The sequence below is a fragment of the Sinocyclocheilus anshuiensis genome, unplaced genomic scaffold, assembly GCF_001515605.1.
Source record: "Sinocyclocheilus anshuiensis isolate Anshui unplaced genomic scaffold, SAMN03320099.WGS_v1.1 scaffold2872, whole genome shotgun sequence".
NCBI classification, from domain to species: Eukaryota; Metazoa; Chordata; class Actinopteri; order Cypriniformes; family Cyprinidae; genus Sinocyclocheilus; species Sinocyclocheilus anshuiensis.
In genome coordinates, this window is record NW_015560619.1 from 94,353 (window position 1) to 113,808 (window position 19,456).

General features: G+C 36.2%; 1 protein-coding gene across 4 annotated transcripts in view; it reads right to left on the minus strand.

Annotated features, from left to right (window-relative positions):
- scai (suppressor of cancer cell invasion) overlaps window positions 1-19,456 on the minus strand; it is a 29,148-nt gene that overhangs the window by 3,090 nt on the left and 6,602 nt on the right. For 2 of the 4 annotated variants that reach the window (XM_016478209.1, XM_016478208.1), the window contains 15 exons: window positions 17,359-17,473; window positions 10,684-10,779; window positions 8,521-8,607; window positions 8,324-8,422; window positions 8,049-8,145; window positions 7,619-7,717; window positions 6,206-6,358; window positions 5,884-6,024; window positions 5,632-5,733; window positions 3,998-4,076; window positions 3,147-3,246; window positions 2,943-3,024; window positions 2,452-2,524; window positions 1,347-1,520; window positions 1,133-1,233 (listed from right to left, as the gene is read on the minus strand). In XM_016478209.1, coding sequence (XP_016333695.1) covers window positions 1,133-1,233; window positions 1,347-1,520; window positions 2,452-2,524; window positions 2,943-3,024; window positions 3,147-3,246; window positions 3,998-4,076; window positions 5,632-5,733; window positions 5,884-6,024; window positions 6,206-6,358; window positions 7,619-7,717; window positions 8,049-8,145; window positions 8,324-8,422; window positions 8,521-8,607; window positions 10,684-10,779; window positions 17,359-17,465 — 1,590 coding nt within the window. In that variant the 5' untranslated portion in view covers window positions 17,466-17,473. The remainder of the gene's footprint in view (window positions 1-1,132; window positions 1,234-1,346; window positions 1,521-2,451; window positions 2,525-2,942; window positions 3,025-3,146; window positions 3,247-3,997; window positions 4,077-5,631; window positions 5,734-5,883; window positions 6,025-6,205; window positions 6,359-7,618; window positions 7,718-8,048; window positions 8,146-8,323; window positions 8,423-8,520; window positions 8,608-10,683; window positions 10,780-17,358; window positions 17,474-19,456) is intronic. The other 2 variants (XM_016478210.1, XM_016478211.1) reach the window with 2 other exon arrangements.

The following is a 19,456-nucleotide window of genomic DNA, read 5'->3' on the forward strand; positions in this document are numbered from 1 at the left end:
TCTTTGGAACAAAAAAGTGCTCCGCAGTGGTTCAACCGTAATTTTAAGAAGCTACGAGAATACTTTTTGTGTGCAAAGAAAACAAAAATAACTTTTTTTCAACAATTCGTCTCCTCCGCGTCACCCTATAGCGCCATTTTGGAGAGTATCGCATACGTAAACAACGTATGCTGTTCTGTGTCAGCAGCACCGTACACGGATATGTTGTTTACACTTTGATCTAAATGTAAACAATGTTTCCGCGTACATATGTTGCATACGTTGTTTACGTATGTGATACTCTCCAAAATGGCACCAGGGTGACGCGGAGGAGACGAATTGTTGAATAAAGTCGTTATTTTTGTTTTCTTTGCGCACAAAAAGTATTCTCGTAGCTTCGTAAAATTACGGTTGAACCCTTGATGTCACATGGACTATTTTAATGATGTCCTTACTACGTTTCTGGACCTTGATCGTGTTAGGATCCTTGCTGCCTATGGGAGGGTCAGAGAGCTCTCGGAATTCATCAAAAATATCTTAATTTGTGTTCTGAAGATGAACGAAGGTCTTACAGGTTTGGAATGACATGAGGGTGAGTAATTTTCATTTTTGGTTGAACTATCCCTTTAAAGTCAAGGCAACATTTAAAATTTTTAAGTTGTTTTAAGTTTCTCATCTAATATTTATATTTAATTTTATTTTAGCTTCATTAATGAAAACATTGTAGAAATAGTTGTAGATTTAGATAACACTAAAAACACTGGGTACAAATGGCTGTTGATCAGTGAGTGTAAGTGCACCACCATTTTTTTGTCCATAAAAAAATAAGGCAGCAAGAAAAAAGGGATGATTGATATAAAAAGCAAGATATTAGTCAATTGGATCTCAGTAGAAGTCAATTTCCTGGTGGCGAAAAATAATGGATTTAGAGCTCAATTTTGCAACCAACAAATAAATGGAATCAGTCTGTTTCCGAGAACTTTTAAGAGCTGCATTACCTCATATTCAAAAAAATATATTTAATATTTATTCATTATTTAATAGTCATTTATTCTGGTTCATGAGATAAATATGACTATTATTTCACAGATCATTACTAATCACACTAATGTGTTTATTATATGAACATAATATTTATTCAGTTCAGTCTCACCCGGAAAAGCTTGTGTAATTGGAGTGTGGTGCAGCAGAACACAAAACGGATCATGAGCAGACGCAGAAATTCATCGCCATAAAATTGCAGATAGGCCTGATCTGGAAGAGAGTCAACAGGAAAATTATGTAATATCTGTCTGTGGCTTGGCCCAACATGTCATTGATATGTAAAAATTAATGTAAGCATTAAAAAGGGCACATATTGGCATTACCTATAACTCGGGAACTCGTGATCATCTGGCCAATGTCATGGAAAACCTTCCGTAGGAGTTCCTGGGCCTTTTCCCACAATCCATAGCGCATGCTGCTCAGTCCACACACAGACAGGAAGCCCATGAGGGGGTTGTAAAGGAAAAGAGTAAACAGACTCCCACGCTGCGATGGGTCTATGAGTGAGTAAAGAAGAAAACAACAGTTTAAAAATACAATAGATACTCAGTATATAAATAACACATTTTCTACTTCAAAGAAAAGAAAAAAAAAATGTTAAGCAAATATTAAAGGGTCATATGGTGCGATTTAAATTTTTCCTTTCTCTTTGGAGTGTTACAAGCTCTTGGAGCATAAAGAAGATCTGTAAAGTTGCAAAGACTAAAGTCTCAAATCCAAAGAGATATTCTTTATAAAAGTTAAGAGTCAGCCACACCTACCTAAAACGGCTCATTCTAACACGCCCCCACATATCTACGTCACTATCTGGGAAGATTTGCATTACGCCGCCCAAATGTTCACGCAAAGAAAGAAGGCGTAACTTTTATTCTCGCTGTAGTATTGTTGTTGCCGCCGCCATGTCATGAAGGCACTGTGTGTTTCGTTGTGAAAGCGAAACTACTTTGTTTGGCCTTCCAAAATAGGACGATATCTGCTTCGTCATGCCTGGAGCTGATCTGTGCTGGTTGCTGTAATCCATAATTATGTCCCCCCCGGATGCAAACGAATGCCTCGTTTATAATGGGTTTTCATATTTTTTAATCATCGCTCCGGCCTGACAGGGCATCATCACAATATGGTAGGGGCGTAACATTTCCGTCACACGCTTGAGGTATTCGGCCAATCATAACGCACTGGATAGCTGGCCAATCACAGCACACCTCACTTTTCAGACCGATGAGCTTTGTAAAAATCGATGCGTTTCAGAAAGGCGGAGCATAGAGGAGAAACAATAATGTACAGTATGTGGAAAATAATGTGTTTTTTGAACCTTAAACCGCATAAACACATTTCATTACACCAAATACACAAAATAATGTTCTTTTTAGCAACATCATATGACCCCTTTAAAAATGTTTCCTGTCTCCTAACAACAAAAAAGCAGACCTTGCATGCTCTTAGGATACACTGTTGGAGAAAGCAGGCAAACAAGTGGCTGGCCAAACAGATTGGAGAAATTCTGTAGAAAGACAGGAAGGAGTCAACAAGCTAGAATCACATGAAAAATTATTTTAACAGTAAATTTGCTCTACTAGTACACAATGTGAATGTGTTATAAAATGTACCCAAGGGGGCACTCCATTACTGAAATATACCGCCAAATAAAGAAAATCCGTTGAGGAGGGAAAAAACAAACAAACAAAGGGTGATCCATCTAGGAGTAAAAAGAAAAAACTACAACTGTGTCCCTCCCTACTACAAGGTCTATTTCTGCTAACATGTTTATCATGTTCATCATGTTTATTCTAGTCAAGAAGTCAGATAGTCTTATTTATAGAGCAACGACATGGCTGCTCTTGAATAATAAATGGCCTCATGACGTCAAGAGGCGTGTAAGAGTGTGACAAGGAAAGGGAGACGGAGAGTTGATGTCTCACCTTATAAGCTGTGCTGTTGGATGAGTCGACAATGATAAACAGAGGTTTCCTGGTGAAGGGGAAAAGGTCTCCTGGGTGGAGACTGAAAAACACACATTTGCGCATACATGCATGTTAAAATAACACCTCAGTGTCTCAAACATGTAGTAAGCACGTTTTAGTTTCTAGCAGACTAGCACAGAATGGATGTCAATGAAGGCTCACCAGTGCATCTCTTTTTGTGCCTGGTTTCTCTTCTGCACCATCTCACCGTTTACCACATCTCGATTAGTATTGGTCAGGACACCTCCAAAATCATAAGGTCCTGCACATAAAGTAATGGTGATGTTAAATAATATTGATGGGACAGATATGACTCCTTCCTGTTTGGATCACTCATCAAAATGAAGCATTATGGGAGCCTAAAACTTTCTAGGTGGATCAACTTCTGTTTGCTCATTTACAACACTACCATTCAAAAATTTGTGGTCAGAAAGATTTTTAAGGACATTTAAAGAAAATGCTTTATTTAGCAAGGATGCATTAAACAAAAATGTTCTTCTGAACTTTCTATTCATCAAAGAATACTTGTGTTCAAAATCTAGTGCTGTCAAATCGATTAATCGCGATTAATCACATCCAAAATAAAGGTTTGTGTTTACATAATATATGTGCATGTACTGTGTGTTTGTGTGTGTGTGTGTGTGTGTCTATATATATATAATATATAATTTAATAATATAAATATATATTACATGTATGTCTTAAATATTTAAATAAATATGTGTGTATATATACATATACACAGTACACACACGTATATTATGAAAACAAAAACTTTTATTTTGGATGCGATTAATCGCGATTAATCGATTTGACAGCACTAGATTTTGAACATGGCAGTTTGTTAGAAACATCATACATAATATTACACAAATTTTTGAATCCCCTAATTTGATTGGCTGAGCAGCTTTTCAAGAGTGCTTGTAATTAGTAGATATTTATGTAAATATAAAGAGAACAATATTCCAGATCATCCGGTGTCAGAACAACTGTGCTAAAACACCTCAGCGTACCTTCACACTCTGAGCGTCCAGCAGGAAACACTCCAGTGGCAGAGAGATACACCAGCAGCACACTATTGGCTGGCAGTTCCTAGCAATAAAAGAATCAGTGAAAGAAAAGAAAAGAAAAGTTTCAATGACTAGAACAGAAAAATGTATTCATTAAATCGGCTAATTTAATCAGAACGCTCACAATGATACAAATGGTAAAGCAGTGTCACAGCAAGCTAATTAAGTTGAGTGGCACGCTAAGTGCTACGCGGCAACTAGAGGTAGTATTCATCTTTGCAAATAGAGAAACACACAGACCAGCTACTGACAGGAAATGGTTAAAAAAAGCACATGCAAGTGCCTGTGCCAATTACTTGTCATTATTTATCTAAACAAAACATGAAGAAAGATGGAAAACAGCCTAAAAATAGGGGTGTCTGAGAGTTAAAAATGCTACAAAGCAAAAGCACACAAGTATCTGAGTCATGTGTGTGTGTGGGTTTTCCTCACACTCTTGAGGTGCTACGCTACAGCAGAGCAAATAGTAACACGCTAACACCCCGTTAGCATGCCATGCTGCTACACACACACTCACACATGAGGTGTCACTCCAGACAACAGAACCCAAACTAGCACACAGTATAGACAACCAGAACGCAATAACTGTACAGAAAAACAGCAGTTTTATTTATCTTTGCCCTTGACTCTTGAATTATAATGAGATCCCGAGGCTTTAAAAGCCGCATAAAATCATTCGATAAGCTGTGTTAATGTGTTTCCTACTGAAAACTGTGTTTTCCTACTGTTTGTGCAAGGAATATGGAAAGGCTCCTCCCTTTTTTAAATAGCCAAAAGGATTTAGTCTAGCTGTAAGTTTTACATTTTAGAGGAACGAACATTCTCATTTTAGTGAGCATTTGTTTGGAGATAAATCTGTGTAGTACAAGCTATCTTTGGTGTGTTTTTGCTCAAGAGAAAGACCGTAAATTTGAATTAGGTACATTGTTGTTGAAATGTTCGGGTCGGAAAGATTTTTAAATAATTTTGAAAGAAGTCTCTTAGGCTTATTTGATCAAAAATACACTAAAAACTGTAATATTGTAAAATATGATTACAATTTGAAATAACGGTCTTCTATTTCTATACATTTTCAAATGAAATTTATTCCTGTGATGCTTTTTAGCAGTTGTTACTCCAGTCTTCAGTGTCACATGATCCTTCAGATATCAAATATGCTAATTTGGAGCTGAAGAAAGATTTCTTATCACCAATGTTGAAAACAATAGTGCTGCTTTTTTGTGGAAACAAATTTTTGTGACAAGTTCAAAAGAACAGCCAATAAATAAATAAACAAACAGTCTTTGCTGATCAATTTAATGCATTTATGATGAATATATGTATAAAGTTCTTTAAAACTTAAAATAAATCTTGCTGACCCCAAACTTTTGAGTCTACTGTAGTCAATGTTTGCTAAAAGTAAAATTTGTCATTTAGGAGTACATTAGCTCAGAATATATGGCACATTTGATTTAAGCTTAATCATCGTGTCTGCTCCAAGGTCTTGATGCAATATAGAGTCAAATCAGGACGGAAATGACAGGATGGATTGGCAATAAATTGACAGGTGCTAAAAACTGCAATGACATCAGCCAAACCTTGAAGGAGGCAGACAGGAAAGTGTAGAGCTGGCTGAAGGTTGGTTTGTAGAGGAGATATTTATGAGGGTTCTCTCTCTTGGCCGGCTTTTCATTGGGCTCCTATAATGAGAGAGATAAATGAGTGAGAGAGGAATAGAGAGAGACACTGAGAGCAGGCAGAGTGAGAAAGAACAGTGAGAGAGCCACTGAAAAAGGTGAAGTACTGAAATAGCGAGGGAGTAGGGGTGGAAATACTCAGAAACACTCAACATAGAGAGTGACAGGGAGAGTGTAAGAGTCTTCTCTTACAAGTGTCCCTGGCTTGGAGCTTTGTGTAGCCAGGTTCACCGGTTCCCTCTCAAGCGCTTGAAGCATACGAAACATATCGATGGTCAGCTCGCTAAACTTCACCTATAAACCAGATCAAATTCATCCATTACAAAAACTGGACTACAATAAAACTCTTTTGTTATTATAACCTACATGGCAAGTTTGAAGCGTCTAATCATTTACATAAGAAAGCACCGCTTGAATTTGACATATTATGTAACTTGTTCAGCCTGCTAGGTGTTTTGCTGTACTGTACTCCCACCTGATTGTTACAGTTGCCAACGATGAGCGCATCTGCCAAGGTGAGCTGGCCAACCACCATGCCCTGTTCAAGAGGGGGCATGCCTCCCTCCTGCAACCGATTGGATATGACCACCCCAGAGTTGTCATCATTTAGGATTATAAGAGGATCCGCCTGTGTAGATAGAGAAATAGTACAAAAGAAAATATGAATATCTGTTATTAACATGTCAGAAGTCTTACAGAGCGTACTAAATCTGTACTTTACGTAATTGTAAAAGTTGTGTAGAAGGACGCATTTATAACATCTGAGATACTGTGTTTTTGAGTGTGCACATTTGACTAATTTCTCCGGTAAAGTAATAAGATTAACCTGATTTACAATACACTATCATTCAGTAAGATTTTTTAAAAGAAATCAACTTTTATTCAGCAAGGATTGATCAGAAGGGTAACACTTTATTTTAAGGTCCAATTCTTGCTAATAACAAACCAGTAAGTAAAACTTTTGTCTCAATAAACTCCTAATTTGCTGCTTATTAATAGTTAGTAAGCTTGTTGTTAAGTTTAAGTATTAGGTAGGATTAGGAATGTACAATATGGTCATGCAGAATATGTGATTTTTAAGTACTAATAAACAGCCAATATGTTAATAATAGGCATGCTAATAAGCAACTAGTTAATAGTTAGAATTGGTCCCTATACTAAAGTGTTACAGTAAAGACATTTATGTCACATAAGTTTTCTATTTCATGTAAATTACGTTCTTTTGAACTTTCTTTTCATCAAAGAATCCTAAAAAGCAGCACAATTGCTGTCAATATTGATCACAATTTTAAATGTTAATAATATGTAACTTACTGTTGTAGCTGTATTTTTGAACAAATAAATGCAGCCTCTGTGAGCATAAGAGACTTTTTCAAAAACATTAAAAAAAATGCTGACATCAAGCTTTTGAACAGTAGTGTCATTTATGTATTGATGTATATTATTACAATGAAAAAAGAAATCTAAATTACAACTTGCTCCACCTCATGTGCTTCAGCCCCTCCCCCCAACCACCTGTCATATAGAACAGTTTTTTTTTTTTAACTAAGGTCTGTATCCGCTAAAAAAAGTTGTAAGAAAATACTTTATAAAATCAATTTTTTTAGGACTGAATACTAAATGAATTATATGAATTTACTTTTAATCACAATTATTGTATAATGACGTTCATAGTTTTTAATAGTAAAAAATAAATCAGTTTTTTATTTTATATCTAACAGTAAGTAGAAAAAAATGATACAACTACATCCTATTTTTTCTTTTTATTTCAGTTGGCAAGTCATTACTTCATGGAAGTAATATGAGCTGTCAATGGTGTTTCACTGTGACTTTAATTGTACAATACTAAGCATTTTTATGCACTGCAAGAGAAAAATTACAATCTCACCTCCACAAAAGCAGCAACTTCCTGCAGCACCAGGTTCCACTCTAACTGGTCCTCTGTGTTAAAGCGTTGGGTGTAGTCCTCAATCTCTTCAGACAGCTCCTGCAGAAAAAGACACCACAGATGGTCTCAGACACACCCTACTGTGTTTTTCTTCTCATAAACAGTGCATTGTTGGCAGTATAGGGATTAGTCCTTTGTAAAACCAAACATAACTTTAAAAAAACTACAAAACGTATAAGAGTAATTTTCTTAAACGGTGCCAAAATTGATGAGGCATGAATCTTGTATTAATTCCAGCTGCATAAGTGGCCAACAGACTGTCTCTGCTGACTGATCTTTTGGCAAGAACCTCTGTTCAACTGAATATCTATAGTGAGCCATGGATTAAAAATGTGTAACTGATCCGTTTGGTCTGCTGTCCATGACTTACCTTGACCAACACTTTAACCAGGTCCATCTTGTTGAGCAACAGACAAACAACGATAAAGCGAGCATAATACCTCAGCTTTTTTACAACCAGCTCTGGCCTGTGCAAAGGACACGGGGCAAAATTAATGAACTGAAGACCATATCATACATACATTTTGAGATCTTTTGCTCATAAGTACTGTATATTACTTCAAAGAACTTTCAAGAACATATTAAATAATTAAAAAAGTATCAACTTTGCTCATCACAGTTCATTGTACAGCAGCTTCTTTTCACCTGTCTTCTTTGTTGACTTGGTGGTAATATGATCGTTGGCGAATGGCCGAATAAAAGGAAAAGGCTTCATTAAGGTAGCTTGTTTCTGAAGTGCGGAGGCTAAAGAAGACAAAAAAAAATTTGTAAAAAAATATCTAAAATACATGGTTTGAAACAAGCTGAATAAAGAGTTGTGTTAAAAAAAAAAAGCGCCTTACTAGTAATGGTAGTACAGCTGGCCAATTTTTGAGGCCACTTCACCTATCTGCCACCTCTTGAGACCATACCGGTTGTCCAGGACTTGTCTATTTTCCAGTAATGCAAAACCAAATAAGAAATCATCTGACATTAATGTTGACATCATTGATGCAGAGGAGCTATCAGAGGGAAGTTTGATCAAGCCAGTGGCGAGGCTACATAAGGGCCAGGGTGGCACTGGCCCACTCAGATTGATAGCTGGTCCACCCAATATATTTATGTAAAGAATAGTGCGATATATCGTAATTGTTGTTTTAACATTGTGTGATTTGACATTATCGAGTATATCACAAAAAAAACGAACAAAACAACCTACAGAGTGCATGCATACATTACGTGATGTAGTGGGTTAAACTAGTGCGCGTATGCATTTAGAGTGCGTTCTTTCACTGCATGATTCAGTTAGGAAAAATATTTGAAACTCTTTGGTCATTTTTGAGCGAGATGCTAACGGTCTAATCAGATTCAATGATCTATGCTAAGCTGCAGCTAAAAGTGCTACCGCCAGACCCGGAGATCGGCTGAATGAATTCGAAAACGGTAAAACTCAACTGTTTAACTCTAGGGGAGTTGGAAAATGAGCCTATTTTCAAAAATAGTGGCGTGTTCCTTTAAAATACATTTAGAATGATCACAAAATTCAATATATGGGGGCAGAAAATTTATAATTTCATATAGTTAATCAGTATCACACGAAGAGTGCCGTTTTTTTCTCCAAAAATCAGCATGATTACAAATGTGATATTGATTTTTACAAGAAGTAAATTAAGAGACTTACATTTTAGACAGCATATTGTCTGTTTTTGCTCTATTTCAACAACAAAAATAATTGCAAACACAGCTACAGCACTGTTTTGCGTCTCTGAGCAACATGACGGTGTTTCGTTCCTCAATGAATCAACCGTTTAAATGATTCGGTTCAATCGCAATAACTCACTTATTAACAGTGACTTGCTGCCACCTACTGGCGGTTTTAATTTTACATTTAAAGTATCTTTTCATTTTTTAAATAATTTCAAACATCAGTTTTTTTAATGTTTTATGTTTAAAATATCAAAACATTATTTATGCATTTGTAACTGCAGGTATTCCATGTCCCTCTGAGCTGCATTAAACAGTGTGCAATACAAAACAATACATCTAAATGACACTTCTAATGCAGCTTCTGTGTTTCCTCTGCATTGCGAAGATAAATTTTGTCAATACTGATTACATTTGCTTGCTAACAGCCCAAATGTCTTATTATTCTAAATGACTGATTAAATGCAAAAATTTGACTCAAAAGGTAATACACACTTTTAGAAAACAAAATGGCTGTATAAAGGTAAAAAAAATGCCCATAAAAGGTAAAAAATCAATTTAAACTTATTGGAAAAGATTAATTTCTATCACTGCTGTGAACTGATCACCACACAGAATATGAAGAATAACAAAAATTTAGGAGTCAGCTGTCCACTGTAGTCCTTAAGATACCAGCACAATAACACACTCGGCAAAATAATTGTCTAATTATCGTTATTGATAAAATCCCAGAAAATATCAAGATATCATAGTCAATATCGCACAACCCTAGTAAAGAGTTAATAAGATCCTGGTGGATGAGTGTCGATCTTCCAGTTGTGTGCTTCTAGGCTATTCTATGGCAAATGGTAAATGCAAGAGCTGTCAATCTTCTATGGTTTGCTAATATTTGGTGAAGCTACAAACCAAAATTCAGCCCAAAAGTCGCATGTATAGCCTATACTGTTCGCATGTATTTGGTATTGTTTGATGTCCTGAAACAATTATGCTTGTATTCTGCTAGTTGAGACCTTTTCAACAATATATGACCAGTCTATCTGTTGCATACTATGCTTAGCATCACATTTTCTAGTCATATTTTTATTTTCAATTTAGGCATGTATTTTCAGCTCATATTTTTGGCCTTTTTCAGCCAAAAGCACTGAGGTCCACTCTATTTCACCAAGGTCCAGTTGCTTGAAAAATGATGGCCTTGACACTGGATCAAGCATGTTAAAACTTCAGTCTTATGAAGTTCTAAGCCAAAGAACCTGCTTTATTTTCGTGCTTTTGGTAAAAACAGCTCTTTCGGTTTCAAAAATAGATCCATCTAGAGGGCTGACCTGTGCTGCTGCTGAAACTTCCACAGCTTGGTGTATACGTCAAATGTTCGGCCAAAATAGGACTGCCACTGCTTGTGTCCATATTGAGGCAGATCCCTGCAGGAGTGTGAGAGAACAAACAACAGACACACAGCCAGTTTAATAATGCATTCTCCCCATTCATTGGTACTGAAGCATCAATTTATCAGTTTAGGTTATTAGTTTAGGTTAGGTTATTTCTAAGTGTTTGTGTTCATACAATCAGTATTTGGGATTGAAAACAGATTTACAAATAGGTGTGACTCCAGAAATATCCTGTTCATATGACAAAAAGTCACAATGTAATTGAAGAATTGGCAGATCTTTATGTCCGTACTGTGACGTACGTCTGAGTGAAACTAAGAAAATGTTGGCTGGGAATTTGGATCTTTTCATCGGTTGTTGATTGGATGGAGGCAGATCGGCTGAATGTAAGCTGGGAGCTGATTGTAAGAAAGGGGTGAGGTTTAAGCAGACTTACTGATTGGAGATTAATAATAACATGCATTTAAAAAATAGATGTGGTGAAATGTAATTTCAAGCAGACTAGCAATGTCTCAAACAAGGACAATTTGAATGAATAACTGAAAACAAGACCCTCGTGATAGCTGAATAACCATAATGACAACGTTTTACAGCTGAAATTATATTCAATTCATAATTGAAGGACTCTGCAACCTTAATACTGTTATTTTCTTGTTTATTACAGTGAACTGCTTTGAAACAATCTGCATTTAATAAATTGCTATACAAATAAATGTGACTTGACTGTCTTAAAGGGATAGTTCACACAAAAATGGAAATTCTGTCATTAATTTCTCACCCTCATGTTTTTCCAAACTCGTAAGACCTTCGTTCATCTTCGGAACACAAATTCAGATATTTTTGATGAAATTCGAGAGATTTCTGACCCTCCATAGACAGCAACGCAACTGCCAAGTTCAAGCCCCAGATAGTAAGGACATCATTAAAAATACTCTCGTGATTGCACAACGCAGTCTGACACAGAAGAGAAGAAATTGTAGAATAAAGTTATTATATTTATTTTCTTTGTGCACAAAAAGTATTCTCGTAGTTTCATATAATAATTACGGTTGAACCGCTGATGTCACATGGACTATTTTAACAATGTCCTTACTACCTTTCTGGGCCTTGAAAGTGGTAGTTCCCTTGCTGTCTATACAGGGTCATCAAAAATATCTTAATTTGTGCTCTGAAGATGAACAAAAGTCTTACGGGTTTGGAACAACATGAGGGTGAGAAATTAATGACAGATTTTCCATTTTTGGGTGAACGATCCCTTTAACACTAGAAAATCTTATCACAATTTACTTGATACAAATGTATGTAGTAAACAATCGAATAGAGACTTCTACAATAGAAACAACTGATCCTTCTTCAGAACACAAAAAAATATATTTTGAAGAATGCTGGTAACCAAACTGTTTTGTCGACCAATGACTTCCATTGTATAGCCAAAAAAAACAACCACTGATACATTTCTCAAAATATCTCCTTTTATGTTCCACAGAAAAAAAGAAAATCATACAGGTTTGGAAGAACATGAGAATGCATAAATAATGACACATTTTTCATTTTTGGATGAACTATCCCATGAAATGTTATCATTTATTTTTATTCATTTATAACTGCATTGAGTCTATATGAGGTAAATGTTATTTTCCCTATATTACCAGACTTCTATGCAAATGAATTTGCTTTGTGAATATGATCAAGGTCCTGTGACTCACTGCTTTAATCACCGGTTTGTTTTAATAGCTACAATATCAAGTTTGTGTTCAAACCAATCCCGCAACCTTGATACCTGCATATCATTACATAAGCCATTTCTGCCCTTCTGCCTTGACACTCCTACCGCAGGACGTCATGTGGACAACAGCAGATGAGCCTTCCAAATATACAAGTGGTCATGGCTGTCATGCACTAAATTAGCATCATCATAGTGATGATGTGAAGACATTGGTGGTGGAAGAGAGCAAAAACAGAGCAATCAGAGAGTCAGAAAGTGCGAGTGGGTGAGAGTGTTTGGGCAGGGCTGTGGTGAGTCATAGTGCCGATGATGTGAAGGAATTTGATGAGCTATGGCAATCAGCTGGAGAAGTAGCTCCTTTGCCTCCTCCGCCTCTACTCGCTCTTTATTCCTTTCCCGTCCTTTTCCCCCTGAACCCTCCCAAAACACCTCTAGGCCCTATTGTTATCATCAGAGGGTTGCTATGACAACAGAAGCAGGGACTGGGGAAGGAATACAGCAGGTAAATGCAAAAGCCCTCATTTACACACGCTCACACACGATTACAGTAGATGATGCATCTTTTATGAACCTGTAACAGGCCATTCAGGGAAAGGAGTGAGGACAAAAATGAACGTCAAAAAATAAATCATGTCCAGGCATAACCTTGAGTTAGCCAATACACAAAATGCATGCGCACACAAACACATCACGCAACACAACGGAACACCCGCGCACAGACACACCTCCTTTCATTCATGGAGAATCGGCTGTGGTGTGAACGCGCACATTTTATTTCCGCAGCTTTCATTGATAATGTGCATTCACACACACAGTGTAAGGTTATAGAGATGGATTTGTGAGATTTACGGTTCACCCCGGTGCCCTTGTGGACTGCGAGAGACAAGGTCAGGAAGGAGATAGGTGCAGTCATTAGGCAGGGCTTTAATTTCACTACATGCACCATTAATTTCCCATCCTCTCTGACAGCATTAATACCCACAAGACAGATTCCCTGGCAGAGCACAGCCAGGGACAGACCTGTAAATTAGGGAAGGCAGGAAAGGAGGGAGCCAGGATGAGGTGTGTGCAGATGGGGTCAGATGTGGTGTAGTCGAGTAACATGGCAATATTATATCTGCATGCTGTAAGGCTGAGGCCGTTTATACTCCAATGTTTTGATAATTGCGCTACTCTGGAATTTATTCTGTAACTGACATTAACAAAAAAGTTAGTTTAGGAAAGTCTACTAACACTATATGGCAGTAAGTAATTCTATTGATATTCATATTTATTAAAAAATCTAAATCTTAAAAATATTAGATATCTCAAATATTTTAATATAAATATTTATTATACATTTTCTTATATACTTATTCTTTGTTCGTTTCTAGGAATTATATATTATATGATATATATTGAGGGATAATATATACATTGATTTTCTATACATTTTTTAATTGAACATATCTATAAAGTCCAGGTTCAGAAGAAGTAAAAACAGCAATATTGTGAAATATTATTACAGTTTAAAATAAATATTTTGTATTGTAATATATTTTAAAATGTAATACTGTATATTCCGGTGATGCAAAGCTCATTTTCAGCAGCCGTTCCTCCGGTATTCAGTGTCACATGATGCTTCAGAAATCATTCTAATATGATCATTTGATGCTCAAGAAACATTTCTTATTATTATCAGTGTTGAAGACAGTTGTGCTGCTTAATATTTTGTGGAAACTGTGATGCATTTTTTCAGGATTCTTAGATGAATATAAAGTTTATATGAAATGGTATGAAACTGAAATAACATTGTAAATGTCTTCACTGTTACTTTTGATCCATTTAATGTGTTCTTGCTGAATAAAATAATTTCTTTTATGTGTCTGTATTTTTTTAAACTCTGTTACATGCTGATTAAGAATATTAATGTGAATATGAAAATGTCACTATAAAAGCCACTATAAATGTCTCTTCTGAGTCAAGCTTGTTTACTAAAGAGATACCAAAGAGGTAAAAGATAGTGAGCGCTATCAAGTAGTGGAAGTATTAGGTAAGGAAATGAGACCAATTAATAATAGCTGTTTCATTACTGAACTCTACAGGGTGTTGCTAAGCGTCAAATGCAGAAGTAGGCCACTACTGGTTAGACAGCCTAATTAGCATGGAGAAACAGGGCATGGGGGCGTGGCCTCATAACAAGCATCTAGTCCTGTATTTGTGTAACACAAGCTATCATTAAGGTAAAAAAAACATATAAATGCATATACATGCATATTTATATACACTGAAAAAAAAAATTTTCATTCATTCATTCATACATCCCCTTAGGGCAAGTTATTTATTGTTCATTGGCTCAATTTAAAAAATATAGATGTGAATCATTACCCTAAATTTTTTTAATGGGATGACTGAAACATTTTGTGTATGTACAGAGCATTACATGAAATCCTTCATGCATAAATAATGAGGACTAAATACATCATAATGCTTGGACTAATGCTACAATGCTGAAAAATGTCAGTGGAAGCATAAAGTTTTTTCTTAGTATTAGTTGATTCTGTTTGGCAATGCGATACACAAACTGAAAATATCCCAAATGCAGGAGAGACGTGTATATCGCTTAGCAATTTCGGAGAGATTTCAGATCAAATTTAAAAGCCTTAAGGCAAGGAAATATCTTTTTCTGTGCTGTTGATTTGTGTTAATTTGGTGTGATTAGTTATGAAAAAAGAATGGATTCAAATTAATGAATTTTAATGCACTCTGCCCCGCCTAGACCTGTACGCCATCTTACACTGCATGCAGTTGCTGACAAACATGATGCAGAACAACGACTTGACATGATGTAGCTTATGAATGCAGTTTTATTTCCCTAATATTCAAGATATGAAGGCAAAAATGCCACTGCATGGGTTTTTGTCCTATATTTATATCATATGATATAGTCAAGAGTGCTGTTTTTTCCCGATTTAGCATATTTTTTGCCAATTTTTGTTTGTTCCTGTTTTGCTACAGATGAGGTTAAGAAACAAATTTCCTTGATGCGCAAATAACCTACTGCATGAATATACGAATGTCAGAACATGTGGGTTAGTCTATGAAACAACCTCCTGGACTATAGCCGTCTCAGTTGCTTATGCAATAAAAATGTAACAAACAGGACAGGACATAGAAACAGAGATAAGAGAGGAGGGAAGGAATACAGATTGTAAAGAGAAGAAGAGAGAAAAAAGAATGGGGGAAGAAAGAGAGAAAGAGAGAGAGAAGGCTAAAAAAGAGAGAGATAGAGCCCACAGCTACTGACATACTTGTCCTATAAATAGTCTTAGCTAAAAATGACTGATTAACTCAAACGCAACCTACTGGCCACTGAGAAATGGTGATAAACACGGAGTGACGTGATTCATTTTTTAAGAGTGTGTGTAATGCAGAGACAAACGCTGGCAGATATGAGGGGGTGGAAGAGGAGCGTTCCTGTGGAAGATTCATTCAGATGTAAAACTGAGCTCACTTCACCCAGACATTGGAAAATATAAAGGGCTCTCAGCTCCCTACGGATGAACAGGCAAACATCAACACATACATAAAGCACAGCACAGATGAGACATTAGAACCTGCTCATTTATAGATAAAGCACTGACTTTTTTTTAAAGGAATAGTTCACCCAAAATCAATATCCTGTCTATATATATACTCACCCTCATGTTCAAAGTCAGTAAGGTCCAAACAACACTGAACCCCACTGACTTTCAGTGCATGGACAAAAAGACATTAGCTTCACATTCCATATTAGAATTACAGTAATGCAAGTTTGGAACAACATGAGGGTGACCAAATGATGGCAAAATTTTCATTTTTGGGAAACTCTTTATATTTTCTTGACTCACCTACATTTTGAGACTGAATTCTGTAGACCTGTACTGTGTGAACTGGGTTGGGGACATCCTCTTTCACGTCTTAAAATACGAGCGCCATTCACATTTTTGTTCATATGAGATTCCAGTAACTCACAGTGATGGCAATATGAGCTTTATGTCAGCCAAAGGTTTTAGATTCTGTCGCTGGTACTCCCATTAGTTTCGAGGTCTGAAAGCAACCCAAGCGATGTGCTCAATGCTGTCATAAATTTAAAAAGCATTTGAAGCTGCTGTCGGTTAATTAAGATTTGGCCGCCTCGACTAGACTTGGTTATTAAATAACGTTGTCTCAACTGTGATAAGACATTCCAGTGTTACGTAAGTCACCATATTTGATACTAACATAAGTCACTGTCACTATGATTTATGGGTATTGTGAGAATAGAAAACTTGACTTTGGTATTCAAATGAACTCCTCATGGGTCATAACCAAACACAAATGAATAAATGAACAAAGAAAAAGACAAATGAAAGAAAGAATGAATGAGAAAAAAAGTGAAGGTATTAAAACAGAAACAATTGAACAATGCACAAGCAAAAAAAGAAGAAAGAAAATGAAAACAAAAGCAAGAATGAAAAAAGAAAGAACAAATACAGAAATACAACAAAAAATGAAATCAAAAAAGAAACAAACTACAAATTAACAAAAGAATTAACAAACATTAAAAAAGAAAATTAAAGCAAAAGCAAGCACAAAAAACAACGAATGAACAAAAAACCAACCAACAAAAAATGTAAACAAAAGCAAGAATGAAAAAAGAATGAACAAATGATAGCAAGCAAGAAAGAAAGAAAGCAAAAAAGAAAGCAAAAAAGAAAGAAAGAAAGCAAGAAAGAAAAAAAGAAAAAAAGAAAGAAAGAAAAAGAGATTGAGCTGAGAGTAAGTGTACATAAGGTCACTGCAGGATTGGACCCAGACAGCAATCTAGAAGGCAAACAGGACCACAAATAAACAGCAAAATGCTTAGACGCTGAGAAGAGACTGACCTTAAGCCATTGAAAAGCTGTTTGGACTTGTCCAGGAGATAGCAGAAGTCAGTGACAGTTTTCCTCTCACAGAGAGGGATGTCATCCTCTGCCCCCACCCCTGTCATGGCAGCTGCTGCAAACAAAACAAAACAAAAAAGCAAATTCAAAACAGACTGTCGGCAGAGTTATGCAAAAGCGAGTCGTTAGCACAAGCACGCCGTTGAAGCAGGCATCAGTGGCGGAAGCAAGTTTTATGAATCACAGTTAAATGAGCACCACAGAAGTCTGAACTGACATCGTGGGTATAAGAATCTGCATCAGTGACGTGGGCAGATGTTGAATCAGCATTGACGAAAACTGACTAATTCCACCTCCAAACCAACTGGCACGCTCTGACGATTTTGCATCTGAGTTGAAACAAAAGTTTCACTGAAGCCTTTAAAATAATCCATTTATCAATCTATGAACCTCATGGATATGAATAAACCAAGATATATTAAGCTGGAAGTCATATTTATGTTGCGTTAGTCCAGTGGTTTCCAATCCTGGTCCTGGAGAACCCCCAACATTGCACAATGCTCAACAGCTCATCAGTAGACTCCAAAACTTTAAATGTGTGTCAGATAAGAGACATCAAAAATATGCAGTGTTGGGGGTTCTCCAGGACCAGGATTGAGAACCACTGCGTTAGTTGATTATCTTGGATATCACTGGAGACTTATTCTAAATGTAAACACACAACTGTAACATTTAGCTACACAAAAAATACTGTTTACATCTTCAGGTTTAAAATGGGGATACACAATATATTGGTACCATATCAGTTATTGACAGTTATTAGATATTTTTCAATTTATCTGTACCAGTTGATACTGGATATGAAATTGTTCACACCCATTTCCTCTATTTAGATTACATTTGCATTTATCTTCCACTCACTTAACACTGTGCCCAAACCAGCGACGCTGCAAGATGCCATTAAAAAAAATAACTCTTTTTTTTCAATGATTTCGATTTCTGCAACATCACAGCTGACCGCTCAGATACTGATGGCATTTTATATCATATTAAAATCATTTAATTTGAGTTTGGATATCATTGTGCATGACTTTAATAGCCACAATGAAAGCAACAACTAATAATTAACCTTAGCTTTAAAAAAAATTAAAAGATACAATAGCGTTCAAACTGGGAACTTCATGTAAACAAATAAGCATATTCCAAATATGCAAACACTGCAACAGCCACTGAGTGTGTATTTTAAATAATGTTAAAATCATTTAATTCAATGGTTTAAATTGCAGAAAGAGTCTGTCCACACATTCTCCTGATTGGCTGTGGTTTGTGATTGATTCTTGTAGTTGTGAATGCATCTGGTGTGAAAAGAAAGCAATCGTGTTGCTGGAATCTTATCACATTGTGTCTGGATAGAACATGGTGTTAAGTTAATCTTTATATGCTAATAATTTAATAGCACTGTTAAATGTAATCTTAAACCTTAAAATTAATAGCCATTTTTCTTACCATACATAAATTCCCTTATAGCATTTAAAATGATCTGAACACCAAGAACGTATAGAAAGGTCAATTTTGATTTCATGCCTTTAAGTCTTCATTTTGTTTACTTTCCACTATAAATAAATAAACCGCTAAAGGACAGAGGAGGTTCAGGTCCTGCCAACTGCCTGCTACATATGCCATCACCCACTGATCTTTTCTGGCTGAAGAATAGGTTATCTCAAAGGCCTTTCCTGTTCAGAAACAAGCTCAAAGCTTAAATGGACTATAAAGACACCATATAGTCTACTCCGTGCAGAAAGAAGAAAATCGGCTCTTACAGGGGGCCAATTAATCTGCATGTTTTCACATTAACCAACAAGAAAAATAATAATTAACTTCTCTTTCCATTTGTGTATTTACCCATTAAGTATTTTGTGAATACGGCTTAGCTTTTGTGTTTGTGTGAGACTATATGGTGTCAGCCAAACCAAACAACACCACACATGTCCTCTTTGTGGTGGCAGGAGATAAAATCGTGTGGTGTAGATGTGTCATAAAGAGGACATGTGCACCTCTTCTGGCTACACCAAGAGGAACTGGGCGCTGTGTGTGTATG